Here is a 26322-nt window from a genome sequence, read left to right as displayed (position 1 = left end):
TATCTGGCTTGGAGAGCTGCCAGGCCGATATCTGAAAAATTGGCAAGCAGTCTCGGAGAGTCACAAACCAATTAAGCGAACTAATTGTCTCCTGAAAACTCCACTCCCCTTTTATTTCCTCTGGGTGGGGTCATTCATCGTCCACCTGTGGCCTTACTCCCAAGTCGACCCCTGTTCTTTAGCTGTTCCCTTTGTCTGGCAACTCTGCGCATGTCCACACTGGAAACAGGCTCCAGCTGTTCGTCTGCCTCACTGATGTCTGACTCTAAAGGCAGCTGATAAATGGCATACGGCTCTGGCCCCCTCTCTGCCTCCGACACAGAGCCCTCATCAGAGCCTTCTCCAGACTCCAGGACTGGCCCATGTTCCTCCCCAACCCTCCTCACTGTCTGAATCTACTGCCACCTCCGCTAGCCATTGGCAGGCTACAACAATTGCCAAGACCACAACTAACTTAAAAACTTTTTTCCTCTCATTATGTTTCCTAGATGTGTTGTTGACTTCTTCCTTGTGGTTACCCAGTTGGGCTTTTGTAGCGTTTATTTTGTATTCTTAGCTGAAAATATGAAACAAGTAAGTACAACAAATATTATTTGGAGGTGTGTTATGCCCTTGCCCCCTTTGCATCTCATCCGTGGTCTCTTCTTCATACTGCTTCATTCTCCTCTAAATGTCCTTGACTGCTCTTCAAAAGCTTCTAGCTTTCCTAGAAAGGAGTGGCCCAAATTTCTAAAAGATGCATCATGGTTCTAATTGGTTCCCTTAGTTAGAATAGAATAGAATAGAATAACAGAGTTGGAAGGGACTTTGGAGGTCTTCTAGTCCAACCCCCTTCTTAGGCAGGATACCCTGTACCATTTCAGACAAATGGTTATCCAATCTTTTTTTAAAAACTTCAAGTGTTGGAGCATTCACAATTTCTGGAGGCAAGTTGTTCCACTGGTTAATTGTTCTAACCTACAAGGTCCCTTCCAATTCTGTTAATCTCTATCTATGTTCGATGCCTTGAGTTTTTCTAAACAATAATAAAGGTGAGATACGAATAAAGAAGCATGAACATAAAATAAACACGAATATAAGCCAGCCAGTCATTGATACACATGTGGCCTCTACAGCGTATACATAATACCCAAATGGAATTTTGCAAAAAACAAAAATCTCCAAGTGTTAGTAGTGTGATCTTTGCTAAAAATCTAAATTGGTTTGGGGACCATACTCATTTTCAACAGTATGGGGAGCCCATGATTCTATTCTTTCAGCTACTGGCTGTAATTCTATTTCTGTAAAAGCTGCATCTCTTCATTCTGAAAAAAAAATCACATGTATGTAAGAAGGCTAGACATTGTCTGGAACTGTATAGGGTTTCCTGCCTAGGCTGGGGGTTGGACTAGAAGACCTCCAAGGTCCCTTCCAGCTCTGCTATTGTATTGTAAGGTTAGTTGGGATAACCAATTATTGGTCATGATCCATCTCTTTTATATTAATGTCCGTAGCTCTTACTCAGAACCAAGAAAGCTTGTGTCCTTTGCAGCGATCCTTTTGTGCGTTTAATACTCCTTCGTGATTTCTCATGTTGCCTTCAACTGCTACAGCAGTTTCCAGATATATGTTTTCCCGGTGGTGACAAGCTGAGAAAAGCAGGTTTATTTTTTCCCCACACTAACACACAAATAAAACATTAAGATCAGCATAGATCAGCATAGGCCATGTGGCCTGATTCGCACATTACACTATGCGAGTGCTGGTGAGCCTTTTCGGCACCAAGTGCTGAAACGGGAGCACACTTTTTTTGGTACGGAGAGTGTGCATACGGCAGTGGTGGGTTGCAGGCGGTACGTCCTGGTACAGGCGTACCGGAGCCTGCCCGGAGCACTGGATACCGTTCCGTTCCGGTGCTCCGGCAGGGCCCACCCGCCTGCCTGAGCTCCTTACCAGTCTTAAGTCTGTGGTGCTTACACGCATGGCGCATACAGCTCCTGCGCGATGCTCCGCTGAACAGCTTGAGCATCATGGAGGCGTGCGGAGGCACTAAGACGCATGCACCGCTGCACGCGTCCATGTGGATGCCACCCGGGGGTTGGAACGGGATCCGGAACCCACCACTGGCATACAGGAGAGCACTGGAAATTGGAAGAGCAGCTCCTTAGTGCGTATGTGCGGGAGTGCCAGAAACCAGAAGAGCAACTCCCCGTGCGCATGGACGTGCCGAGAAGCTGAGCTTCCAGTTTCCAGCATGCGTGCTGGTCACCTGGTCTTCCGGTTTCTGGCTTGCACGCATGCGCAAAGACCAGCTGGTGAGCGCACATGTGCTTGCTGTAACCTGGAAGAGCAACAGACAACGGCTGTCGGGCCTGGAAAAATGGCTCTGTGTAACACTTCCGGCACATGTGCCATAGGTTCTCCATTCACAGCACTATGCTATATTCTTCTTTTAATTGTATTGGAAGATTCATTCAACCTTGTCTTGATTTTCTTTCATGTGGCCTCCAGTCTCTATGGTCTCTATCTCTCACTGAGAGATGGTCAGTTTTGCTATTAATGCCTCCAGGATGATTCTTTCACTCTTCTTATCTTGAGTCCTATTTATCGCGCTAATAAAAATAAAGTGACAAAGCAGCATAAAGCACGGATATCAAACTCATTTCATTGAGGACCGCATCAGGGTTGTGTTTGACCTCAGAGGTGGGCGTGGCCAGGGTAGGCGTGGCCAGTCCCTTGTGTCGGGGATGCCTGTGGTGGCCCGAGTGCTCTACCAGCAAAACGGAGCTTGCAGGAGGCTGTCAAAGCCGAAAACGGAGCCTGGGTGGGCCGTTCAGCCCACCTGAGCTCTGTTTGCAACTGGCAGAGGCGCCACAGGTTTGTGTCCTTCCCTGTTTCCAGGACGGCCTCACGGGCCAGATCTAAGCACCCCGTGGGCTGGATGCGGCCTCCGGGCCTTTATGTTGACACCCCTAGCATAAAGCATCTGTGTAGGTAGGAAGACAAATGGCAATTGCACTGTTCCTTGGTAGCGATAAGACCTCCTATCTCAGAGATCTATGCATACTGCAGGATAAAGCAATTAAAACATTTAAAGACGACAATTTGCATCCCTTCAAGTAACGAATGCAATTTGAAACGCTGCCCTCTGTTAATTAAAACAACGACACCGCAGTAAAGGATAAAATCTCCTTTGTGATTTTGAAGAAGTGGATAAAGAGAGAATCGATGCCTTTGAATTCTGATGTTGGAGAAAAATCCCGAGAGAACTGTAGATAAATCAGGAAAATAATCCAGTGGATCGTCAAACAAATTGACTCAAAAGTTTTCACTTGAGGCACAAGTGACTAGGCTCAAATTATCTTACGTCGGACGCATTAGACCTGCAACGGTTCATTTAGTGACCGTTCAGAGTTACAACGGCCCTAAAAATGTGACTTATGACGGTGACATTCTTCACACGTGATCATTTCAGCATCCCCAGGGTCAGGTGATTTACATTCAGATGCGATCCCCTTTTGCGATCTTCTGGCAAGAAAGTCAATGGGGAAACCAGATTCAGTTAACAATCTAATTTAACAGCTGCAGTGATTCACGTAACAAATGGGGCACAAAACGTGGGACAAAACTTGCTTAACAAATTTCTCACTTGGCAACATAAATTCTGGGCTCAATTGTGGTCACAAGTTGAGGACTGTCCGTATGAGAAAGCCCTGGACAAGGCTGTGATCCTAGGGAAGGTAGAAGGTGTTCTGACCCAGGTTGCCTTAGAAAGCATGAAGCAGAGTCTGGGTCCCGGCAAAACCTCTTTTATTTACACGACTGTGAATTCCTTTCATTCGCAGTCAGCAAGGCTTGGCAAAGAGTCTTTCAGAGGAATATGATCAACACGAACCTTATCTCGCTTGGCGGGCTGCCAGATAACTAGTTTCCAAACGCAGGGCAAGGCAACACTTGGCACAGAGTCTCTTAAAGTCACAAACAGAACTTCCCACTCTTGAAACAACCAAAGGACTTATTGTTTCCTGCAAAAACCCACTCCCCGTTCGCTCCTCTTGTGTTTCCTACGGGAGGGGCCAATCACCTCCAAGGTGTAGCTTTACTCCCAAGTTGACCCTGCGTTCTTAGTTGTTCTTGTCTTCTGGCAACTCTGCACATGCGCACACTGGGAACAGGTTCCAGCTGTTCCTCTGCCTCACTGCTGTCTATCTCCCTCTCTGCCTCCGACACAGAGCCCTCGTCTGAGCTTTCCTCAGCCCCCAGGACTGGCCCATGTTCCCTCCCAACCTGCTTACTGTCCGACTCCGCTGTCAGTTGTGCTGGCTGCCAGCAGGCCACAACAGAAGAAAAGAGAAGAAAAATAGTAGCAAGGGGGGTTTGTCAGTGGCATGGGTGGGTGCAACTTTGAAAGACCTGAAGGATTAGGTTGGAACGTGGTTACTAAGAGCTAACACCAGCTTGATTTTAATCTCCAAAGAGATTAAAAATCTCTTTGGAGTCAAACTTGACTCATGTTCCCTTCAAGAGCCTGTCCGTGTAGTTTTCTTGGTAACAATACAGAGGAGCCTTGCAATTGCCTTTTTGAGGGATTTTTCTCCCCACGTCAGTTTCCCACTTTGTTCTGACGTAGGCTTCCTCTGAGAAGCCTCCCAAGCTCCGTTTTGCTGGCAGAGGGTTGCAGGAGGCCATTGCAGCCGAAAACGGAGCTCGGGAGCCCGTTCTTGCTGGCAGAGCACTCGTTCTGCCACATGCGCCTTCACGTGTTAGGTTGAGCTGGCCATGCCCCCCCCCCCGGCCATGCCCCCCTCCTGCCCCCCCCAGGACAAACACAACCCTGATGTGGCTCTCAATACCCTTGCTGTAGGTCCTTTATTTATTTATTTTTTAAATTGTCTCTTTATTTTGGTCGTTAACTTTTACCATACAAATGGTGCTACTAACTGATCCAGTGCATTTATCTTGTTAATACATGCTTCTGATAAAGGTGGCAATATAAATTTTCAAAAAAATAAAATGGAATGGAAAAATAAAAATAATAAAATGGAATGAATGGAATGGAAAAATATTTTTTTTTAAAAAAGTAAAATAATAAAAATAAAATAATAAAATAAAATAATAAATAAGTAAAAAAAATAATAAAATAAAAATAATAAAAATAAAATAATAAAAATAAAATAATAAAATAAAATAAAATAAAAAATAAAATAAATAATAAATAATAAATTAAAAATTGTTAATTTAAATTTAAAAATAATAAAAAGAAAATAATAAATAATAAAATAATAAAATAATAAAATAAATAATAATAATAATATAAAATAATAAAATAATAAAATAAATAAAATACAATTATGAATGAAATGAAAAATAAATTTAAAAAATAAAATAAAATAAATTGAAATGAAATGAAATAAATAAAATAAATAAATAATAAAATAAATAAAATAAATAAATAAAATAAATAATAAATAAATAAAATAAATAAAATAAATAAAATAAATAAAATAATAAAATAAATAAAATAAATAAAATAAATAAAATAAATAAAATAAATAAAATAAATAAAATAAATAAAATAAATAAAATAAATAAAATAAATAAATAATAAATAAAATAAATAAAATTAAAATAAATAAAATAAAATAATAAAATAAATAAAATACAATTATAAAATCTCTCTCTCTCTCTCTTTGCTTCATTTACGGCAGGTTTTTGAAGGATATGCTCAAATGAAATCGTATGCTACGAATACCACGGGAACCGCTGCCCCTCGGACAGAAGGACCATCGATCTGAGAATATACATGTTATTTTTCTTCCGTTTATAATGCTCTTGGTTTTCATTCGGGATCTCAGGGCATCTGTCTGTGTTCTCATTCCTGGCAAATGTAGCCATGGCTGTCAGCTTGATCATTATTTATCATTATGTTATAAAGGTGATAGCAATAGCAATAGCACTTAGACTTACCGTATTTTCAGAGTATAAGACTCACTGGAGTATAAGACGTAGCAAGGTTTTGAAGAGGAAATTTTTTTAAAAAAAGTTCTGCACTCTGCAAACCTCCCAAAAAAGGCCCATTTTCATGGAAACGGGCCCATTTCTTTTTCAATAAAGGGCATGCATAGCCCTTAGGAGGCTTGTAGAGTGCTCCTGAGGGCAGGGCAACGAGTAAAAAATGGCCCCTGGGGGGCAAAAAACGTGCTGTTTTTCGCTAATTTTTGCCCTCCCCAGTCTCCAGGAGCTCTCTGAAAGCCTTCTAAAAGCTATTCACGGCCATTTTGGTGAAGGGGGCGGAGTTTCGGGAAGCAAATAGTGCTGTATTCAGTGTATAAGATGCACCTAGATTTTCAGCCACTTTTTTTTGAAGGGAAAAAGGTGTGTCTTATACTCTGAAAAATACGGTATGTACTACTTGACAGTGTCAGGCCTGGAAGCCATCTTTTTACATTGGGCCTTCAGGCCCGCCACATTTTCTACTGTGGGAAAAATGGGGGGGGGATTATATGAAGTATGGGAGATATATAGTCTGAATAACATTCCTTTCTTAGAGAGTCAAGGACACTTTGCCCTGCACCTGGAGTGGTATGACTGGGAGGCATCTCCCGTTGGGACGGTGCCTGATTGGGCCATGTGATGGACATATGAGTGGTGGGCAGGGCTTGGACTTTCACGGGTGGGGAAAACCTGGAAGCTTTCAGTTTCGGGTTTTCCCAGATGTGCCAATATGACTTCTTTAAAAGAATGGAACTTTGAGGAACCTCAAGTCTTGAAGTCTTCTTTAGTTTGGGGGGGGGTGTTACTTGAACCCTGACACCCAGTGCTTTACAACCCTCTAAGCAGTTTACAGGCTATTGCCCTCAACAATCTAGGTCCTCATTTTACCATCCTTGGAAGGATGGAAGGCTGAGTCAACCTTGAGCCAGTCAGGATCGAACTCCAGACTGAGTAGGAAGTATTGACGATGTGGAGACAAAAGATGTGGAGACTCTAGAAAGAGTGCAGAGAAGAGCAACAAAGATGATTAGGGGACTGGAGACGAAAACTTACAAAGAACAGTTGCAGGAACTGGGTATGTCTAGTTTAATAGAAAGAAGGACTAGGGGAGACATGATAGCAGTCTTCCAATATCTCAGGGGCTGCCACAAAGAAGAGGGAGTCATAGCAATAGCAATAGCAATAGCAGTAGACTTATATACCGCTTCATAGGCCTTTCAGGCCTCTCTAAGCGGTTTACAGAGAGTCAGCATATTGCCCCCAACAATCTGGGTCCTCATTTTACCCACCTCGGAAGGATGGAAGGCTGAGTCAACCCTGAGCCGGTGAGATTTGAACCGCTGACCTGCTGATCTAGCAGTAGCCTGCAGTGCTGCATTTAACCACTGCGCCACCTTGGCTCACTATTCTCCAAGGCACCCATGGGTAGAACAAGAAGCAATGGGTTGAAACCCAAGGAGAGAAGCAACTTAGAACCAAGGAATATTTCCTGAGAACTAGGACAATTAATCAGAGGAACAATTTGCCTCCAGAAGTTGAAATGCCCCAACACTGGAAGTCTTTAAGGAGAAGTTGGATAGCCATTTGTCTGAAACGGTATAGGGTTTCCTGCCTAGGCAGGGGGTTGGACTAGAAGACCTCCAAGGTCCCTTCCAACTCTGCTATTGTATTGTGTTGTATTGTATTTCTCCCGTTTCAAGTGAGTGTCACATTTGGTTGTGTTCTACCTCGTACACCCTGATCCTTTTTCATGTGAATTTGGACCTGTGTTTCTGTACCTTCACACAAGCGCCAAGGGTGGCTGAAATGATCCCATTGGAGAAGAAAACAAGGATAACAACTTCCCTACAGATAGACGTCCCTCGACGTCTGCCACAATTGAGGCCAAAGTTTATGTTGCGAAGGGAAAACGTCTGTTAAGTGAATTACGCTTGTTCAGCGAACCACTGCAGTTGTTAAACTAGTAACCCCGTTGTTAAGTGAATCTGGCTTTCCAATTGACTCCAGTTGTCAGAAGGTCGCAAAAGGGGGTCACATGACCCTGGGAGACTGCAATGGTCACAAATGTGAGTCTGTGTTTCTGACCTAGGATTCCCCAGCATCACGAAGCCGAGTCCTCGTCCCGATAAACCCCTTTTATTTAATTTGCAGTGAATTCCTCTCCAGCAAAGTCTTGCCTCTCCCACAGTCTTTCAAGATAGTTCACAATTACCGACCTTTATCAGGCTTGGAGAGTGGCCAGGCTAATATCTTTCAGACGCCCCAATACTTGGCAAGAATGCAGGAATGAACTAATTATCTCCTGGCAAACTCCACTCCCCTTTCGCTCCTCTTTTATTTCCTCTGGAGGGGCCATTCACCGTCCACTGGCCTTACTCCCGAGTTCCTTAGCTGTTCCCTTCATCTGGCAACTCTGCGCATGCGCACACAGGGAGCAGGCTCCAGCTGTTTGTCTGCCTCACTGATGTCTGACTCACAAGGCAGCTGATAGCTGTCATACAACCCTGGCCCCCTCTCTGCCTCTGACTCAGAGCCTTCGTCAGAGCCTTCCCCAGACTCCAGGACTGGCCCATCTTCCTCCTCAACCTCCTCACTGTCCGAATCTACTGCCAACTCCGCTGGCTGCTGTGAGCCACAACAGTCTGCTCCCAAGAATTTGAATTTTGATTGTATGACTATGGGATGTTGCAATGGTCATAAGTGTGAAAAGCAGTCCTAAATAAGTCATGATTTGATCAGTGCTATTGTAACTTCAAATAGTCACTAAAAGAACTGTTGTAAGTCGAGGACTACCTGTATGGAATTTTTAAAGGAAATTGATTTGAGCCTTTCTGATTTAGTGCCGCAACAGCAGAATCCCCCCCCCCCCCTTTCAAAGAAAACACTTGACTCTGATCTTGAAATCATGAGGAATTGAGCTAGGCTTGAGGCCTTAAGATCTCATATCCTCCTACCCACTGAGGATTGCGTAGAATACCACTTTGCTTTTGACAATTGTAAAAACGAGATATGCTACTAATATCAATCAGAATAGAGCCGGAAGGGACCATTGGAGGTCGTCTAGTCCAACCCTCTGCTCAAACAAGAGATCTATATCATTTCAAACCTCCACTGATAAAGCACCCACAACTTCGGGAGGCAAACCATTACCCTGGTTAATTGCCCTCACTGTCAGGAAGTTTATAATCATCTCCTTTTAATGACCCCATAATCCCTTGCGGGGTGAAGTCTGGTCAACTGAATGGAGCTGAGTATTTACCGGCCGGATGTCCGTTCCTGTCACCAATACAGAGTTATATTCAGCAGATACATTCTCAACGTGGCCAGAGAGAGAAATATCTGCCGCTATCTAGGATCGAACTCACAGCCTCCTGATTGTGAGACGAGAGCTCCACCCCTAGGCCACCGCACCCCTCATCAGGAAGTTTATAATGAATGAAGAGTATCCTTCATTGGATATGATTTTGGTCATGTTGATAGGTATTAAGTGCCTACCTTTGCTTCTTTGGGGGAAAAAAATGACTGCTCTTGAAACTGTCGTAAAATTTGGTTTACCTACCTGTTGTGGCCCAGCAGGAGCCGTTGGAGCTGCCACCAACTCCGACAGCGAGCAGCACTATGAGTCGGCTGTGGAGGATGTGGAGGACTCTGGACAGGGTTCCGACTCCAAGCAGGGCTCAGAGAGGCTGGTTGGCCACCAGGAGGCGCCTGAGCCTTGGACCAGTGGGGAGGAGACAAGGGAGTGTGATCATGACCTCATGCATTGGAGCAGTGGGGAGGAGACAAGGGAATTGTTCCTGGATGCCCGGCAACGGAGAGCTAGTAGGCATAAGGAACAGTTACGCAGTTACAGGAGATAATTGCACTCAGCTGGTGGTAATTAGGGGCTCCTCTCAAGACTATAAAAGGAATGATTGTGCACACGCCCTTTGCAGGAGTCAACGTATTCACTAGAGTTGGAGAACTCTTGTGGCTAGCTTGGCAGGCTGGATTGCTGCCAAGGTTGGTCTGTGCTGGATTGCTGCCAAAATTTGGACTGTGCTGGATTGCTGCCAAGGTCCTGTCTGTGTGTTAATAAATCCTTGAAGTATCTTTGTCTCGGTGTGCTTTGGTGTAGGACGAGGGGGGGGGGGTCGGAACAGCTACCAATCTCCACGCTTTGATTTCTCTCCCCAGGGTTTATCTGAACCTCGAAAACTGATCCTGGTGGCTGGTTGGAGCAGGTATCCCCTTTTCTTTGGCACAGCTATTTTTGCATTTGAAGGAATAGGAGTGGTGAGTATTTGCGCTGGGGTTAACAACCTTCCAAAGTCCTCAGATTCAAACATGTGTTTCTTTTCCCTTATTGCTCTGCAATGCATTCTATAAACATGTGGTTCCCACTGTTAGGGCTATCCTGATGAAAGTGAGTGGGAAGTCACCAAGTTCCGAAAAGGGAGTGTTTGCTCGTCTGGTCCACAACCCATAAAAGGAGCTTCCCAGGGCCCATGCGCATGTCCAAAAATGAACTTCCGGTTTCCAGCGTGTGCATGCACACCAGCCAGCTAGTCTTCCAGTTACTGGCATGCATGCACCTGTGACGATCAACTGGCCGGCATGCATACTCACGCAGGAAAATGGAAAACCAGTTTTTCCAGTTTCCGGGGCTGCCACACGCACGAAGGCCAGCTGATCGTCACAGACCGCGTGTGTGCCAGAAACCTGGAAGAAGAATGGATGGACGCCAGTGGTGGGATTCAGCCAGTTCGCACCTATTCGGGAGAACCGGTTGGTAACTTTCTAAATTGTTCAGAGAACCGATTATTGGACGAAATCTCCTTTTGTTTTTCTCACTTTACAGGGCTAATCCTATAAGGAAAGCAGGAAGGAAACATTCTGGTGTTGTTTCTAGCCTAATCTTTATTGACCTGCTTACAGAAACTGCCTCTCCGGTTAACCCTGATTACATTGTAGCAGCTAATGCGAAGTGCCCATCGACCTGAGTGACCTTGAGTTGGCCACGCCCACCCAGTCACATGACCACTGACCCCCCGCCTAACCAGATAGTCATTAGGGCAGAGAACCGGTTGTTAAATTATTTGAATCCCACTACTGGATGACGCCATGCGTGCCAGGCAACATGGGTCCACGGAACTACTTCAGGCATGTGTGCCGTAAGTTTGCCATCCCGGCTCTATGTCATGCATGAAGGGTGGAAAAAAGTTGAATTGGGTGTGTTGTGCACAAAGGTTGTTGAGTGTGTGTGTGTGTGAGAGAGCAGAAGGGACATTAATATCACTCACTGCATTCTCAAGGACGTTCATGAGAAATGATGAAAAAAAAAAGTTTGAGATGGTAGCCGCAGCAATAAGATTAAAGCTCTACTTCTTTTTGATATGAGAATGAGTGAGTAGAGCTTGTTGAAATCTCTGCAACTTATATGGCCAAGATAGCAATAGCAATAGCAGTTAGACTTATATACCGCTTACAGTGCTTTAACAGCCCTCTCTAAGTGGTTTACAGAGTCAGCATATTGCCCCCAACAACAATCCGGGTCCTCATTTTACCCACCTCGGAAGGACGGAAGGCTGAGTCAACCCTGAGCCGGTGAGATTTGAACAGCCGAACTGCAGAACTGCAGTCAACTGAAGTAGCCTGCAGTGCTGCATTTAACCACTGCACCACCTCAGCTCAAGAGTCAGTTTACTTGTAGATTCCCTGTTCTAAAGACCAGCAGAATCATCATGAACTGTCTTAAGCTTAAGTAGATGATGAGCCAATCATTGCTAAAATTGCGGCTATTTATATGTAGAACTTTCATGGTTAGCTTGATTGCATTTATTTTTTTAATTTCATTACTGTAAATTGCCAGAGTTGTTTGAGCTACGCAACAGTAAATATTTGCGGAAGCAAATTGATGAAATAAAGAGAAGTTGTGTTTTTGTGTATAAATCATAGACAACACGTTTTTTTTCCCTCTCTCTCTTTAGCTCAGGACATATAGCCCGGCTTTATGCAGCAGTGACTGCAAATTTTGTTTCAGTAACTTATGGAAGGGAAAGTTAGATGGGTAATCTTGATTTGGTTTACCTGTGGAGATTCTTAGTCATCCAGGTGATGGTTGTCCCAAAGGTGCTTTTTTTTTCAAGAGGCAACTGGACTTTCTAGTTTTTCTTTGAAGATGTTTCGCTTCTCATCCAAGAAGTTTCTTCAACTCTGGCTGGATGGTGGGGGAAGGGAAGGATTTATACTCCTTGCAGACAGCTGGTCGTTTGCATTTTTTATGTTTTTAAGGCCACCTGGAGGTTTATCTGTGTCCTCGGGGTCACCTCCCTACAATCCTCTGTCAGCGAAAATGGGCTCCCAAGCTCCGTTTTTGGCTGCGATGGCTCCCTGCATTCTCTGCCAATGAAAATGGGCTCCCAAGCTCCGTTTTGGCTACGATGGCTCCCTGCAATCCTCGCCAGTGAAAATGGGCTTTCAAGCTCCGTTTTTGGCTGCGACGGCTTCCTGCAAACCTCTGTAAGTGAAAACGGAACTCATTGAGATCCATTTTCGCTGCATAGGCACTGCGGGCCGCTCCTTTGCTATTTCCAGGGTGGCCCAACGGGCTAGATATAAGCATCCCATGGGCCAGATCTGGTCCTGGGCCTTGAGTTTGACACCCCTGCTGTAGTCAGTTGGCTCAGGATACTTTGGAAGTAAAGATAAAAGGCAAAGGTTTCTCTGTTCAGTCATGTCTGAAGTCCTTGGTGTGGTGCTCATCTCCATTTCTTGGCTAAGGGAGCCAGCATTGTCTGAAGACCGCTTCTTCCATGGTCATGTGGCCAGCATGGCTATATGACAAAGGCACATGGAACGCTGTTACCTTCCCACCAAAGTGGTACCTATTAATCTACTGCATTTGCATGCGTTCGAACTTGTAGGTGGGCAGAAGCTGAGGCAAGGATCAGGAGATCACCCCTTTGCACAGTGCTTGGGTCCCAAACCCAGGCTGTCAGCTTTCCAACTGACAAGTTCAGCGTCTTTAACCACTGAACTATTATGCCCCTCTATTTTGGAAGTTGCTTACATACTGTATTTTTCGGAGTATAAAACGCACCAAGATTTTGAAGAGGTAAGTTTTTGCACTCTGCAGACCTCCCAAACCCTGTGCACATCTCATTTTTTTGTGAAAAAACGGGGCATGTGGCCTGCAAAGTGCTACTGGGCCCCACAAAAAACAAGCAAAAAATGGCTCTTTTTGCAAAAACGGACCCTTTCCCCCCCAAAAGGACATGCATAGGAGCCTTGTAGAATGCTCCTGGGAGCTGGGGCAAAAATGAGCAAAAAACTGCCTGTTTTCCACTTGTTTTTGTCCTCCCCAGCCCCCAGGAGCACTTTGCAGGCCTCCCAACCCCTCTGCACATCCATTTTTGTGAAGGAGGCGGTGTTTCGGGAGGCCAGAAATGCTGTATTCAGTGTATAAGACGCACACAGATTTCACCCTCTCTTTTGGGGGGAAAAGGTGCGTCTTATACTCCAAAAAAAAATACGATAATTCTCATACACTCAGGTTGTACTATGATTGTAATTTTTAGCAAAGTGTGGAGCTGCTGAGTGGGGAAAAAATGTTGATTTCAATCATCCAGGAAACTTTCAGGAAGAAACTATTCAGGCATGAAACTCTTCTTTCAGCATTTTCAATAGCAAGGCAGGCGGCATATAAATTTAATCAATCCATAAATTAAAAATGTCTTAGGAATGGGAAGAATGAATGTTGAATTTGATTGTTTTGTTTTGTAAAAAGCTTAATAAAATTACGTATTTAAAAAAAATCTCTTATCCTCGTCTCACATATCTATGTCCTCTCTTTTTCAGGTGCTCCCCATCCAGAATAGGATGAAAGAAGTTGACCGCTTCCCAATGGTGCTCAACGTTGGCATGGGAATTGTGATGACCTTGTATGTTTCATTAGCCACCCTGGGATACGTACGCTTTGGGGACGAAATCAAAGCCAGCATTACTCTCAACCTGCCACAAGATCGATGGTCAGTCAAAGCATGTTAAGATGCTTTTATTATCCTTGTAATTACAAAGTATTTTCCATAATCGGTATGAGTATTCCCAGTAACAACTATCCCAGCCCACTAGAGCTGTGAGGCAGGATATGTTACCGGTCCTCTCCATGAAGGAAGCCCATGTGGTGGGACCAAAAAGAAAGACCTTCTCTCCCCATGGAACATACACTATATTGCCAAAAGTATTCGCTCACCTGCCTTTAACTCGCATATGAACTTACTGTAAGTGACATCCCATTCCTAATCCATAGGGTTCAGTATGACGTCGGTCCACCCTTTGCAGCTATAACAGCTTCAACTCTTCTGGGAAGGCTGTCCACAAGGTTCAGGAGTGTGTTGATGGGGATTTTTGACCATTCTTCCAGAAGCGCATTTGTTGAGGTCACACACTGATGTTGGGCAAGTTTACGTGGCCTACCACTTTGTGGCTGAGTTGCTGTCGTTCCCAAACACTTCTACGTTCTTATAACGTGACTGTGGAATATTTAGGAGCGAGAAAATTTCACAACTGGATTTGTTGCACAGATGGCATCCTATCTCAGTTCCACGCTGGGATTCACTGAGCTCCTGAGAGCGACCCATTCTTTCCCAAATGTTTGTAAAAACAGTCTGCATGCCTAGGTACTTGATTTTATACACCTGTGGCCATGGAAGTGATTGGAATACCTGATTCTGATTATTTGGATGGGTGAGCGAATACTTTTGGCAATATAGTGTAATTCCTGTGGAGATAGGTGTTCTGACCTAAGCAGATTCCTGGTCGTGACAAAATCCCTTTTTATTAAACGAATGTGAATTCCTCTCATTCCCATTCAGCAAAGGCCTGGTAAACAGTCTTTCAAAGGTGAATTTATGACCACAGACCTTATCTAGCTTGGAAAGCTGCCATGTAAATATTTTCCAAATGCAGTATTACTGTGGCAAGGAAAGACTTGGCACAGAGTCTCTGAGTTTCATGGACAGATCTTCACACTCCTGAAATGAATGAATGAACGAACAAACAAATTGTTTCCTGCAAAAGCCCACTTCCCTTTTGCTCCTCTTTTATTTCCTATGGGAGGGGCCATTCACCGTCGTCCTGTGGCTTTACTCCCAAGTTGACCCTGATTTCATAGCTGTTCTTTCCTTCTGGCAGCTCTGCGTATGCGCACACTGGGAACAGGCTCCAGCTGTTCCTCTGCCTTACTGCTGTCTAGTTCCGAAGGCAGCTGAGAACTGCCAGACGGCCTTGGCCCCACCTCTGTCTCTGATGCTGAGCCTTCCTCAGCCTCCAGGACTGGCCCATGTTCCTCCCCAACCTCCTCACTGTCCGAATCTGCTGCCAGATCCGCTTTGTGCTGATGAGCCACAACAGCTTGGCGAATGACTCACATTTATAACGGTCACAGTGTCTCAGGGGTCATGTGATTCCTTGTGCGACCTTCGGACCAGCAAAATCAGTGGGGAAGCCAGATTCACTTAATAACAGTGTCACTAACTTAACCAGTGCAGGGATTCACTTTAACAACGGTGGAAAGAAAGGTCCGAAAATGGGGCAAAACCCACTTAACAAATTTCTCACTTTCCCAACATAAAGTTTGGTCTCAACTGTGGTCGTAAGTCGAGGACAACCTATACATCCCTACGGTGAACCGAAGGAGCAAAAATTATTTGACAGTTCACCAAGTAACAATTTGCAACGGCTCCTTTTCTTGGTGGCCAACTGTCTTAGTAATTCATAGGTTTTGTTCACGTACAGGCTGTACCAAATGGTCAAGATCCTTTATTCCTTTGGGATTTTTGTGACCTATTCAATTCAGTTCTACGTTCCAGCGGAGATCATCGTTCCTATTGTAGCAACCAGAGTGCAGCAGAAGCTGAAGCTAATCTCTGAGTTGGTTGTGCGAATGCTTCTGGTCTGCTCAACCTGTAAGTACAGTGGGTTAATATGAGGGTTCCCCCCCCCCCCACCGGGTGTGTTGAGCAAAAAGGGGGGGAAATCTATTGATTTTAGAGCTCAAGTCTTCTCCCTTTCTCCGTATGTGTGAATACACCTAACGAATCAGCCATGTGAACTTGGGCTTCTTGAGGAAGATTCAATAAAGTTGGTCCCAAAGCTGCTTTTTTTCAAACTTTCAGACTTTCTGGTTTTTTCTTTGAAGACGTTTCGTTTCTCATCCAAGAAGCTTCTTCTGCTCTGACTGGATGGTGGGGAACGGAAGGATTTATACTCCTTGCAGACAGCGGGTCATTTGCATTCTTTTAGGGGGTTGTTGAGGCCACCTGGAGGTTTATCTGTGTCCCCAGGGTCACCTGAGCCTTCTTGAAACTGTTGTAAGGACGGGTGGTAGACTGAAGATAGATGGTCCTCTCTGTCCTACAACACCGTCCTCTCCATAGTTCCAAGAGGCTCCACACCCATTTGCACTACTGAGGTGACTCTAAACCTCCAGGTGGCCTCAACAACCCTCTAAAAGAATGAATATTCTATTCTGTTCTGTTCTATTCTATTTTCTATTCTATTCTGTATTCTATTTTCTATCTTCTATTCTATTCCTGTTTCTGTTTCTGTTCTATTTCCTGTTCTATTTCCTATTCTATTTCCTATTCTCTTTTCTATTCTATTCTCTCTTTTTCTCTTTTCTATTCTCTTTCTATTCTATTATCTCTCTTTTCTCTTTCAATTCTCTTTTCTGTTATATTCTATTCTGTGTTCTGTATTCTATTTTCTATTCTATTCTATCCTATCCTATCCTATCCTATCCTATCCTATTCTATTCTATTCTATTCTATTCTTGTTTCTTTCTGTTTTTATTCCTGTTCCTGTTCTATTTCCTATTCTATTTCCTATTCTCTTTTCTATTCTATTCTCTCTTTTTTCTCTTTTCTATTCTCTTTTCTATTCTCTTTTTCTTTCCTATTCTGTTTTATTCTATTCTGTTCTTGTTCTTGTTCCTGTTCCTGTTCCTGTTCCTGTTTCTGTTTCTGTTCCTGTTCTATTTCCTATTCTATTTCTCTTTCTATTCTATTCTCTCTCTTTTCTCTTTTCTATTCTATTCTACTGTACTCTACCCTACCCTAACCCCACCCCACCCCACCCTATTCCTATTCCATTAAGTGTGTTTATAACTTCTGAAACTACCCCAATTTTTTCCAGATTGGACAGTGTAGGAATTCTATCAATAAGCAACATCAACATGCAAGTCTATGCATATGTATTAACAAGTCCCTTTCCCTTGCTTTCATTTTCACATTCTGAAGCATACACAGTTATTTAACAAAAAACAGGACAACCATGTAAATGGGTGGTTAAAGGGATGCTTGTTTAAAAATTGATATTTTGCAGATCACAATTGGGGTTGGAGAAAAGCAAAGGTTTCACAACTAGCTCTCATTCTAAAACCAAAACCTGAATATGTCATGTTAAAAGAAGTTTGCGAGATTTCTTTTTAAAGGTGAAACCAGACTAAACAAATTTTATTGCATAGGAATCATCTAAGGAAAGAGGAAACTACTGTAAAATAGTTGCATCTTCTCGTAACTGTGTGACTTGTGCAGAATTACCAAGGTTGTGAAAGTCATTCAATATTGCTTTTCTCTTGGCAGAATTTTTAATGCTAAATTTATTTTTGGCATTCTTTCATTTCCAATTAGAAAATTGCCAGTCGATGCTGCTAAGGGAAAATGATATTCAAATCCTATTTAATAGGATTATGCAATATCTACAGTATATATATATATATATATATGTAAATATATATATATATATATATATATATATATATATATATATATATATATATATATATATATATATATATGTAAACCAGCACATACTAAAAGGACAAAGGAGCCTTTCCAGAGAACGGATATCAATTCGATTTTCTAAAAAATTGGAAAACCAAGAATAGATTGAAAAAAGTCATTTCTGGAATTCTTGGAAAACTACCATAGGTGTCAGTCACTCAACTGCTCTCCAAGTGGTAGTTCTGCAATAAAGGCCATTCTTGGTTTGGAACATTCCAAAGCCATGAAATTAAATACTTTTTTTAGCACCTTTCTAAAAATTGAACTTTGTGCGTCGTGAAAATCCTAAGGAGAATCCTATAGAGAAGTTCGCACTCAAATGAAGCCATCCAACTTTGATTTGCATGTATTTTTATTTGTTTGTTTGTTTGTTTATTTATTTATTTTGTCAGGCATGTATAAGATAACAGATGTAAGTATAAACATGATTATGTATAGAGGAAATGGATACGAATAAGTGGGGACAGTAGGACAGGGATGATAGGCACGTCGGTGCGTTTATGCATGCCCTTACCAGACCTCTTAGGAATGGGGTGAGGTCAACAGTAGACAGTTTAAGGTTAAGGTTTTTGGGGTTTGGGGAAGAAACCACAGCGTCAGGGAGTGCATCCCAGGCATTAACCATTCTGTTGCTGAAGTCGTATTTTCTGCAATCGAGTTTGGAGCGGTATACCTTGAGTTTGTATCGATTGTGTGCTCGTGTATTGTTGCGGTTGAAGCTGAAGTAGTCATTGACAGGTAGGACATTGTAGCAGATAATTTTGTGTACTATGCTCAAGTCAGACCGAAGGCGACGTAGTTCTAAGTTGTCTAAGCCCAAAATTTTAAGCCCGGTGGTATAAGGTAGTTTGTTGTAAGCAGAGGAATGGAGGATTCTTCTCGTGAAATACCTCTAGACTCACTCGATTGTGTTAATGTCTGATATGCAGTGCGGGTTCCAGACAGATGAGCTGTATTCGAGAATAGGTCTGGCAAAGGTTTTGTGTGCCCTAGTTTGCAGTACAATATTACCAGAAAAGAAGCTTCAAAGATTAGGTCAACAACTCTTAATGCCTTTTTGGCAATGCTGTTACAGTGAGCTCTGGCACTGTAATGAGTACTGCCAGGTCCTTGACAGAGCGAGGGTCATCCAAGAGGTGGATTGTAATCCAAATGTGGTGATGTAAATAAAGAGTGTGCATTTGGAATGTGCAGTGAGAATTTCATATAGTTCTCCCACTGGCAAGGATGCCGGCTTTTGCACAAAAGAACATTCTTTGTGAGATCGTAGTCAACTCACACGGCAGATAATCTTGAATGACCTGGATTTTTGACCTGTCCAGATTACAATTACATTTGGAAGGTTTAGGAACTAAATCACATTCGTTACTCATGCCTCTTTTGTGCTCTCAAAGCCTTTCCCCTATTCTAATGGTTTATTTTGCTGCATAGTTCTATTTCGTAGTTCTGTTCTGGGTTACTTAAAGATAGAAGTCAGAAATTCTGGATGAGTTATTCATTCTGACGCAGATGAAAAGATGTAACTCTGAATGTAGATTGTTTTTATAGTTGATCAAGGTGAAATAATATATAAGAAATATACTAGTTTTGCATTCAACCTATAAACATGTACATTAAATCCACAAGTCATTATTGTCCTGTAATAATGTGACCTTCCAGTTTATAATACCCCCTTTTTTTAGATTTGACATAAACTGTACTAACTTTTTCATCCCTTGGTAAAAGGTTTCTGACTTATAAATAGATTGGTTAGAATTTACCCCACGTTCTGCCTACTGCCAATTACTTCCACACGACCTATTAGATCTCATTGATTAGGCCTCCTCCGAGTTCCATCTGCTGGTCAATGCCGACTGGCAACCACGCGGAGGAGAGCCTTCTCGGTGGTAGCTCCGACCCTATGGAACGATCTCCCCGTGGAGATTCGTACCCTCACCACCCTCCAGACCTTCCGCACAGCCCTCAGAATCTGGCTATCCCGTCAGGCCTGGGGCTAAGATTGTAACCCGCCCGAATGGTATGAATGTTGTGTTTTAATTATGTATTGTCTTATATGTAAAAAGTCTGTTTTCCCCCCTTTCCTTTTGGATTGTGAGCCGTCCTGAGTCCCCCCAGGGAAAAGGGCGGCATATAAATAAACCTTCTAAATCTAAATCTAATCTAAATCTATTATAAGTTTCTGAAATGGATCCTAACTAACTTATGTCCCTATAGGAGGTAAAGCAAAGATGCCAAACTCAAGGCCTAGGGAAGGATCTGGTCTGCAGGTTGCTTAGATCTGGAAACAGTCAAGGACTGCCCCGTGGTGCCTCTCTTTCTCATTTTAGTCATTCTGTTGGGGGAAAGACACAGAAAATTATGATATAATTGCATACTTTATTTTCTGCTATGTAAATTTGCTTGGCAATTTCAAATTCCAGACGTCCTCTTGTTTTCTTTGCTATTATTGTTCCTATTATTTCTTTGGTGGGCATTGTAAAAAGTTTCTCTTTCCCCTTTTGGGTTTGTCACTTGTAATCTGTGTAAATATTTGCAGCATTTTAACTGTTTAGGAAGCATCGTATTGCTGCCTCTGCAACGCCTTCTCAGATAATTCTTCTTTCCTTCTTTCTTTTAATTATCTATTGCTGCCGGAGGAAATTAAACCTTGTCTTGATTTTTGTGGCTTCGATGCTTGCATAGAAAAACCTTAGCTGAACCATGGAAAATGTTTTCGCGAGAAAGTTGGCTGAACTTCACATGCGCTGAATTTTAGGCAACACGAATCGATCCCCTTCTTGGTTCATCTCAGAGGTGGTATTCTGCCAGTTTTCCCCAGTTTGGGTGAACTGGTAGTGGCGATGGCAGGAGGCTTTGCCCACCCGCCTAGGCATCATGACACATGCTCTGCGCAGGTGCAGAAGTGCTACGAGCGAAGCATGGCACAGGGAACCATATCGATGGGCATGCGAGCTCATCTCCCACACACATGCGCATGCTGGCCAGCTGATTTCTGGGCCCACCAGAAGTCAGGAAACAGGCTGTTTTCAACTTCCGGTGGGGCCTCCGGGGTGGTGTGGGGGGGAGGCCATTTTTGCCCTCCCCAGGCTCCTAGAAAGGCTCTGGAGCCTCGATAGAGTGAAAAACAGGGGAGGGCGCATAGAATTATGGATGTGGGCTTGCGTGTGCACACCCCCTCCTGCGCTCCCCCCGCTTTTGGCACACAATGGCAAAAAGGTTAGCCATCACTGAACCAAAGGCATGAAGTTTGTTTCAGATATATCAGCTTTTACTTGAAACGACTTTTGAACTCTTCACTATCGATTGCAGGAGTGTGCAACCTTTAATACTTGCGGACTTCAACTCCCAGAATTCTCCAGCTAACCAGGCTGGCTAGGGGATTCTGGGAGTTGAAGTCCACAAGTCTTAAAGTTGCCAAAGTCTATTGCATGAAACCTGTAACCTTTCCATAACAGTCACACAACAATGTTCATCCCTTACTACAAAACCTTAATATGGCTTGCTTGGCTTTGCCTGAGTAGGTTAGGTTAATTCAATTATTGTGGCTTGCAAATTATGGTTTAGCACGGTATGAAACCCTGCTTTGGGCTTATTCAACAAAACCATAGTTAAACCACATCTTGGTACAATATATGAGCCAAGTCAGTAAGTCAGTGGTTTTAAATGAGATCTCTATTAATACCCCAAGGTAGTCCCTGCCTACCTACTGGGGTGGTATTCACTTACTTTCCCTACCAGTTCGCAAATATGAGCGTGCACACACACATGCTCGCTTCACTTGCACACGCCTCATCCATGAATGCACTCGGCCTTCTACACATGCACTTTGATTCAGGGTGAAATCCAGCAGGTTCTGACAGGTTCTGGAGAACCAGTAGTGGAATTTTGAGTAGTCCAGACAACCGGCAAATGCTACCTCTGGCTGGTTCCAGAGTGGGTGGGAATGGAGATTTGCAGCATCCTTCCCCTGAAGTGGGGTGGAAATGGAGATTTGTAGTATCCTTCCCTTGGAGTGGGGTATGAATGGAGATTTTGCAGTATCCTTCCCCTGAAGTGGGGTGGGAATGGAGATTTGCAGTATCCTTCCCCTGTCACACCCACAAAGCCACACCCACAAAGCCACACCATGCCCACAAAGCCACGCCTACAGAACTGCAGTAAAAAAAATTTGAATTTCACCACTGCTTTGATTGAATGTGCGGCTTGCACGCATGTGCACAGCTTGAAAACATGCCTAAATAGGACAGCATAGAGCCTGGGAAGGTGAGTGAGCCCACCTACAATTTCCACTACTGATTTGGGCAAACTGGTCAGAACCAGCTGAATACCCCCTCTGCTAATGGTGCTCTTCAAAATTGTCTGCGTTACAGGTGCTGGAATCTACATTGACTAAATTAGATTGTGATTAGCTGGAAACCCCTATTGTCAGTAATAAGGAAAGATGCCAGAGAAATCACCAGGTTGTGCCCTATCTGTAGAAATAGGTTTTGTTAGATCCCAAGCTTGATAATATCCGGAATGGTTGACCACATAGGTGGAATGAAAGGATGATTGTTGCACATATCCAAATGCAAAGCCTCCTGCTGGCCAGCTGGTCTTCAGGTCGCTGCCACACATGTGGGGAGGGGCATGCGTGGAACGCACACACCATGCATGGGGGTGGGATGCATGCATGGGGAGCACTCGTATTGCATTTTGGGGGCTTGTGCAGCGCCCCAGTGCCCCGTTTTGGTTTCCAGGTTGGTGCAATGGGATTAAGATATCTCAGAATTAGGAGATGGCTATTGAAGAGATGCTTATGAGATTTATTCAACTTTGTTATTAAATGGAAGATCATTTGGCTGTATCCTGCCCCCCCCCTCCACCCTCCGTACAGCTATGCTTTGCTTGGAAGCCTGTCAAGACATGGATTATTGCCTCATCCTCAAACTGTTCTTGTAAAAAAGTTTCTGTGGGTTGATATTCCATTCTACTCTTATCCCAGCTCTGTTGCCCCTTTAGCTTTAATTTATAACCTCCCCAGCCATTTATATTTATCACTTGACTGTCCAAAAGGGCTGATGGATGGCAAGGTCCATTATCAGCAACACCAACTGTTATTTGTGTCAAATGCTTTCACAACTGAAGAGGTACTTTAGTGACATTAACCTGGTGTAAGAAAATAACAGCTGAAGAACAGAGCAACCAGTTCAATTCTCTGGAAAAAAATTGATCTATCGGGTGGGAAGATAAATCATTTCTCCTTGGGACTTCAACAAAACTGAGCTGGTATGTAGTTATATAGTTTATAAAGAGGAGACATTACAGCAAGTCCTTTCAACTGAAAAAAATAAACAATATGAGTCATGAAGAATAAAGCGACAAGTATGGGTGTATTGGAGTGTTATATTTAACTCTCCAAATCTCTCTCTCTCTCCCTCTCTCTCTCTCTCTCTCTCTCTCTCTCTCTCTCTCCCTCCTTCCCTCCCTCCTTCCCTCCCTCCCTCCCTCCTTCCCTTCCAAGAATGTTTGATGCAGAACACCACAGCTATATGTAAATAATTTGGCTGAAAATAATCAAGTTCATTTTGTGCTGTTTATATAGAAGGAGTTTCTTTGTCAAGGAAAGATTTTTTTTTTCGTACCATGAATAACTTTTTCATATGGTGTCAAAGGACAATTGGATTGGATTGGATTGGATTTATTTCATTTATATGCCGCCCTTTTCCCCGAAGGGGACTCAGGGCGGCTCACAATTCAATCAGGGAGAGGGGTACAGACAGGGGATAAAAAGACAAACATAACAGTACACAATTTAAAAACACACAACAACCATACCATTCGAGGAGGGGGGCAGAAGCTCTTTAGCCCCAGGCCTGTCGGAACAACCAGGTTTTAAGGGCTTTGCAGAAGGCCTGGAGGGTGGTGAGGGTTCGAATCTCCACGGGGAGTTCGTTCCAGAGGGTCGGAGCAGCCACAGAGAAGGCTCTCCTCAGGGTAGTCGCCAGTCGACATTGGCCGGCGGATGGAATTCGTAGGAGGCCTAATCTGTGGTATCTGATCGGTCTATTGGAGGTGATTGGCAGCAGGCGGTCTCTCAAGTACCCAGGTCCAATATCATGAAGGGCCAGTAAATTGGCCAGTAAATGATCAGCTCCATCCAGTCCAGAGGTGGTATTCAGCGGGTTCTGACCAGTTCTGGAGAACCGGTAGCAGAAATTTTGAGTAGTTTGGAGAACTGGTAAATACCACCTTTGACTGGCCCCGCTCCCATCTATTCTCTGCCTCCTCCCCGGAGTCCCAACTGATTGGGAGGAAATGGGGATTTTGCAGTAACCTTTCCCTGGAGTGGGGAGGGAATGGAGATTTTACAGTTTCCTTCCCCTGCCACGCCCACCAAGCCATGCCACATCCACAGAACTGGTAGTAAAAAAAAATTTGAAACCCACCAGTCGCCCCAAATTTACTCTGAATTACGGGATTACAGAGTTGTAAAAGAAGGAGCATAACTTATTCATACCTGCCTTCCATTGATTGGAGAACCAGTTACAGTACAAATATATTAAACTAAGGTTGCCTTTCTCCCTTTCTCCACCACTGGAATCACAATATCCTTCCATTTTTGTACATGGATTCTTCTGTCGCAAGACACCAGGTTCCTTAAGCAAAAATGAACTTTCCCTTTTGGGTTCTCTCTCTCTCTTCCCCCAGGTGCTATAGCGATATCCATCCCCCGTCTGGACATCGTGATCTCGCTGGTTGGCGCCGTAAGCAGCAGCACGTTGGCCTTGATCATGCCTCCGTTGATTGAAATCCTCACCTTTTACAAGGAGAAGCTAAGCAGATGGGTGATCTTCAAAGACGTTTCCATCGCCCTCCTTGGCGTGATCGGTTTCATAGCTGGCACCTACGTGAGTGTGAAAGAGATTATCTGCCCCACAACTTTGCTTTTTGAGAATGCCACGGTTAGTTCAGCAACTTGCTTCAACACTTCCCACTTGGCCAAGGGGCCCAATTAACGCCAGAAGATTGTGGGCCTCTTGAATTTCATAACAGATGCGTGTTTGCAAAACCAAAGAGATTCCAGATGGGCAGGTTTTGAAAAAGAGAAGGATTGGAGGAAGGATATTTTTCCCCCCTCCCTCCACCAAAATCTGCTCCTGTGGAGGATACAACTTATTCAAGATTTTTCTTCCCTTCCGTTCAAGCATCATGGACTGCTACGTATTTCTTTGCAAACGGGACCAGAAAGAACACTTCTTGATATCATGTTTGGACATCTCACATTGAGAGAATAATCCCTGCCAACTTCCTTATTTAAAGTTGTCAGTCTTTTGAGAGCCTCTTTGCGTAACTTCAGTGATTAACAAGGTTTTATGCAAAAATGGGGATATCGTCCGTTTCTCTCTGCGTGTAATGTGTAAATCCTCTTTTATGTTTTGAATTTTATGTGTCTACTGGAAAGACAAGGAGAAATGCTTTCTGGTGGATTCTGCTCCCCAAACGGCCAAGGACTTAAGCCCATCCCATCACTGCAGTTTTTCCGTCTTGAGATTAGACCTTGTGTCCCTGAATTAACACTCTCTCCGTGGTTTAGGTTGGGAGAGCAAGATAAACTCATCACATTAGTGTCTGCGGAGATTCTCAGTCACCCAAGTCATGGTTGTCCCAAAGATGCTTTTTCCAAGAGACAATTGGACTTCCTTGTTTTTCCTTGAAGATATTTTGCTTCTCATCCAAGAAATTTCTTCAGGTCTGACTGGATGGTGGAGAATGGAAGGATTTATACTCTTTTCAGACAGCTGATTATTTGCATTCTTTTAGAGAATCATTGAGGACACCTGCAGGTTTATCTGTGTCCTCAGAGTCACTTCAGTAATGCAAATTGTGTGGCGCTTCTTGGAACTGTTGAAAGGACGGTGTTGTAGACAGACGATAAGCAGTTCTTTCTGTCCTACAACACAGTCCTTTCAACAGTTCCAAGAAGGCTCCACACCCATTTGCAGTACTCAGGTGACCCTGAGGACACAGATAAACCTACAAGTGGCCTCAATGACTCTCTAAAAGGATGCAAATGACCAGCTGTCTACAAGCAGTATAAAGCCTTCCATTCCCCACCGTCCAGTCAGAGCTGTAGAAGCTTCTTGGATGAGAAGCGAAAGATCTTCAAAGAAAAACAAGAAAGTCCAGTGGCCTCTTGAAAAAGCACCTTTGGTTCAATGTATTAGTAATTTCTCTTAAAGTCTGCTAAGTCTTCAGACTTAGATCTCGATCGTGCAAATTCTTTATATGATGTAAAGCGGAAGTGTCAAACTTGTGTCCTCATGTTGTCGTCATGTGATGTACCGTAACTCCCCCCACTCCTGTTCGCTAAACCGGGGTTGGGCCTGGCCAACGCATGATGCATTCAGCCCGCGGTCCACGAGTTTGACACCTCTGATGTAAAGGAAGAAGGATGATGAAATTTTGGAGATGCAGTACCTTGCTTGGGTCTTGGTAACAGAGTCAAGCCACAATAGTGGATTATCACAGACATCTCCCCCCC

At 43.6% G+C, this 26322-nt stretch overlaps 1 protein-coding gene across 1 annotated transcript in view; it reads left to right on the top strand.

Moving 5' to 3' along the window:
* Positions 1-25484, top strand: part of SLC36A4 (solute carrier family 36 member 4) — a 47205-nt gene extending 21721 nt beyond the window's left edge. The window contains 9 exon segments of the mRNA XM_032220481.1: positions 489-573; positions 5688-5742; positions 5745-5786; positions 5789-5835; positions 5837-5914; positions 10150-10248; positions 13813-13982; positions 15751-15920; positions 24489-25484. Coding sequence (XP_032076372.1) covers positions 489-573; positions 5688-5742; positions 5745-5786; positions 5789-5835; positions 5837-5914; positions 10150-10248; positions 13813-13982; positions 15751-15920; positions 24489-24796 — 1054 coding nt within the window. The 3' untranslated portion in view covers positions 24797-25484.
* The last annotated feature ends 838 nt before the right edge of the window (positions 25485-26322 follow it).

The sequence above is a fragment of the Thamnophis elegans genome, chromosome 6, assembly GCF_009769535.1.
Source record: "Thamnophis elegans isolate rThaEle1 chromosome 6, rThaEle1.pri, whole genome shotgun sequence".
In the NCBI taxonomy this organism is placed as follows: Eukaryota; Metazoa; Chordata; class Lepidosauria; order Squamata; family Colubridae; genus Thamnophis; species Thamnophis elegans.
This window is presented reverse-complemented; position numbering and strand designations above follow the sequence as displayed.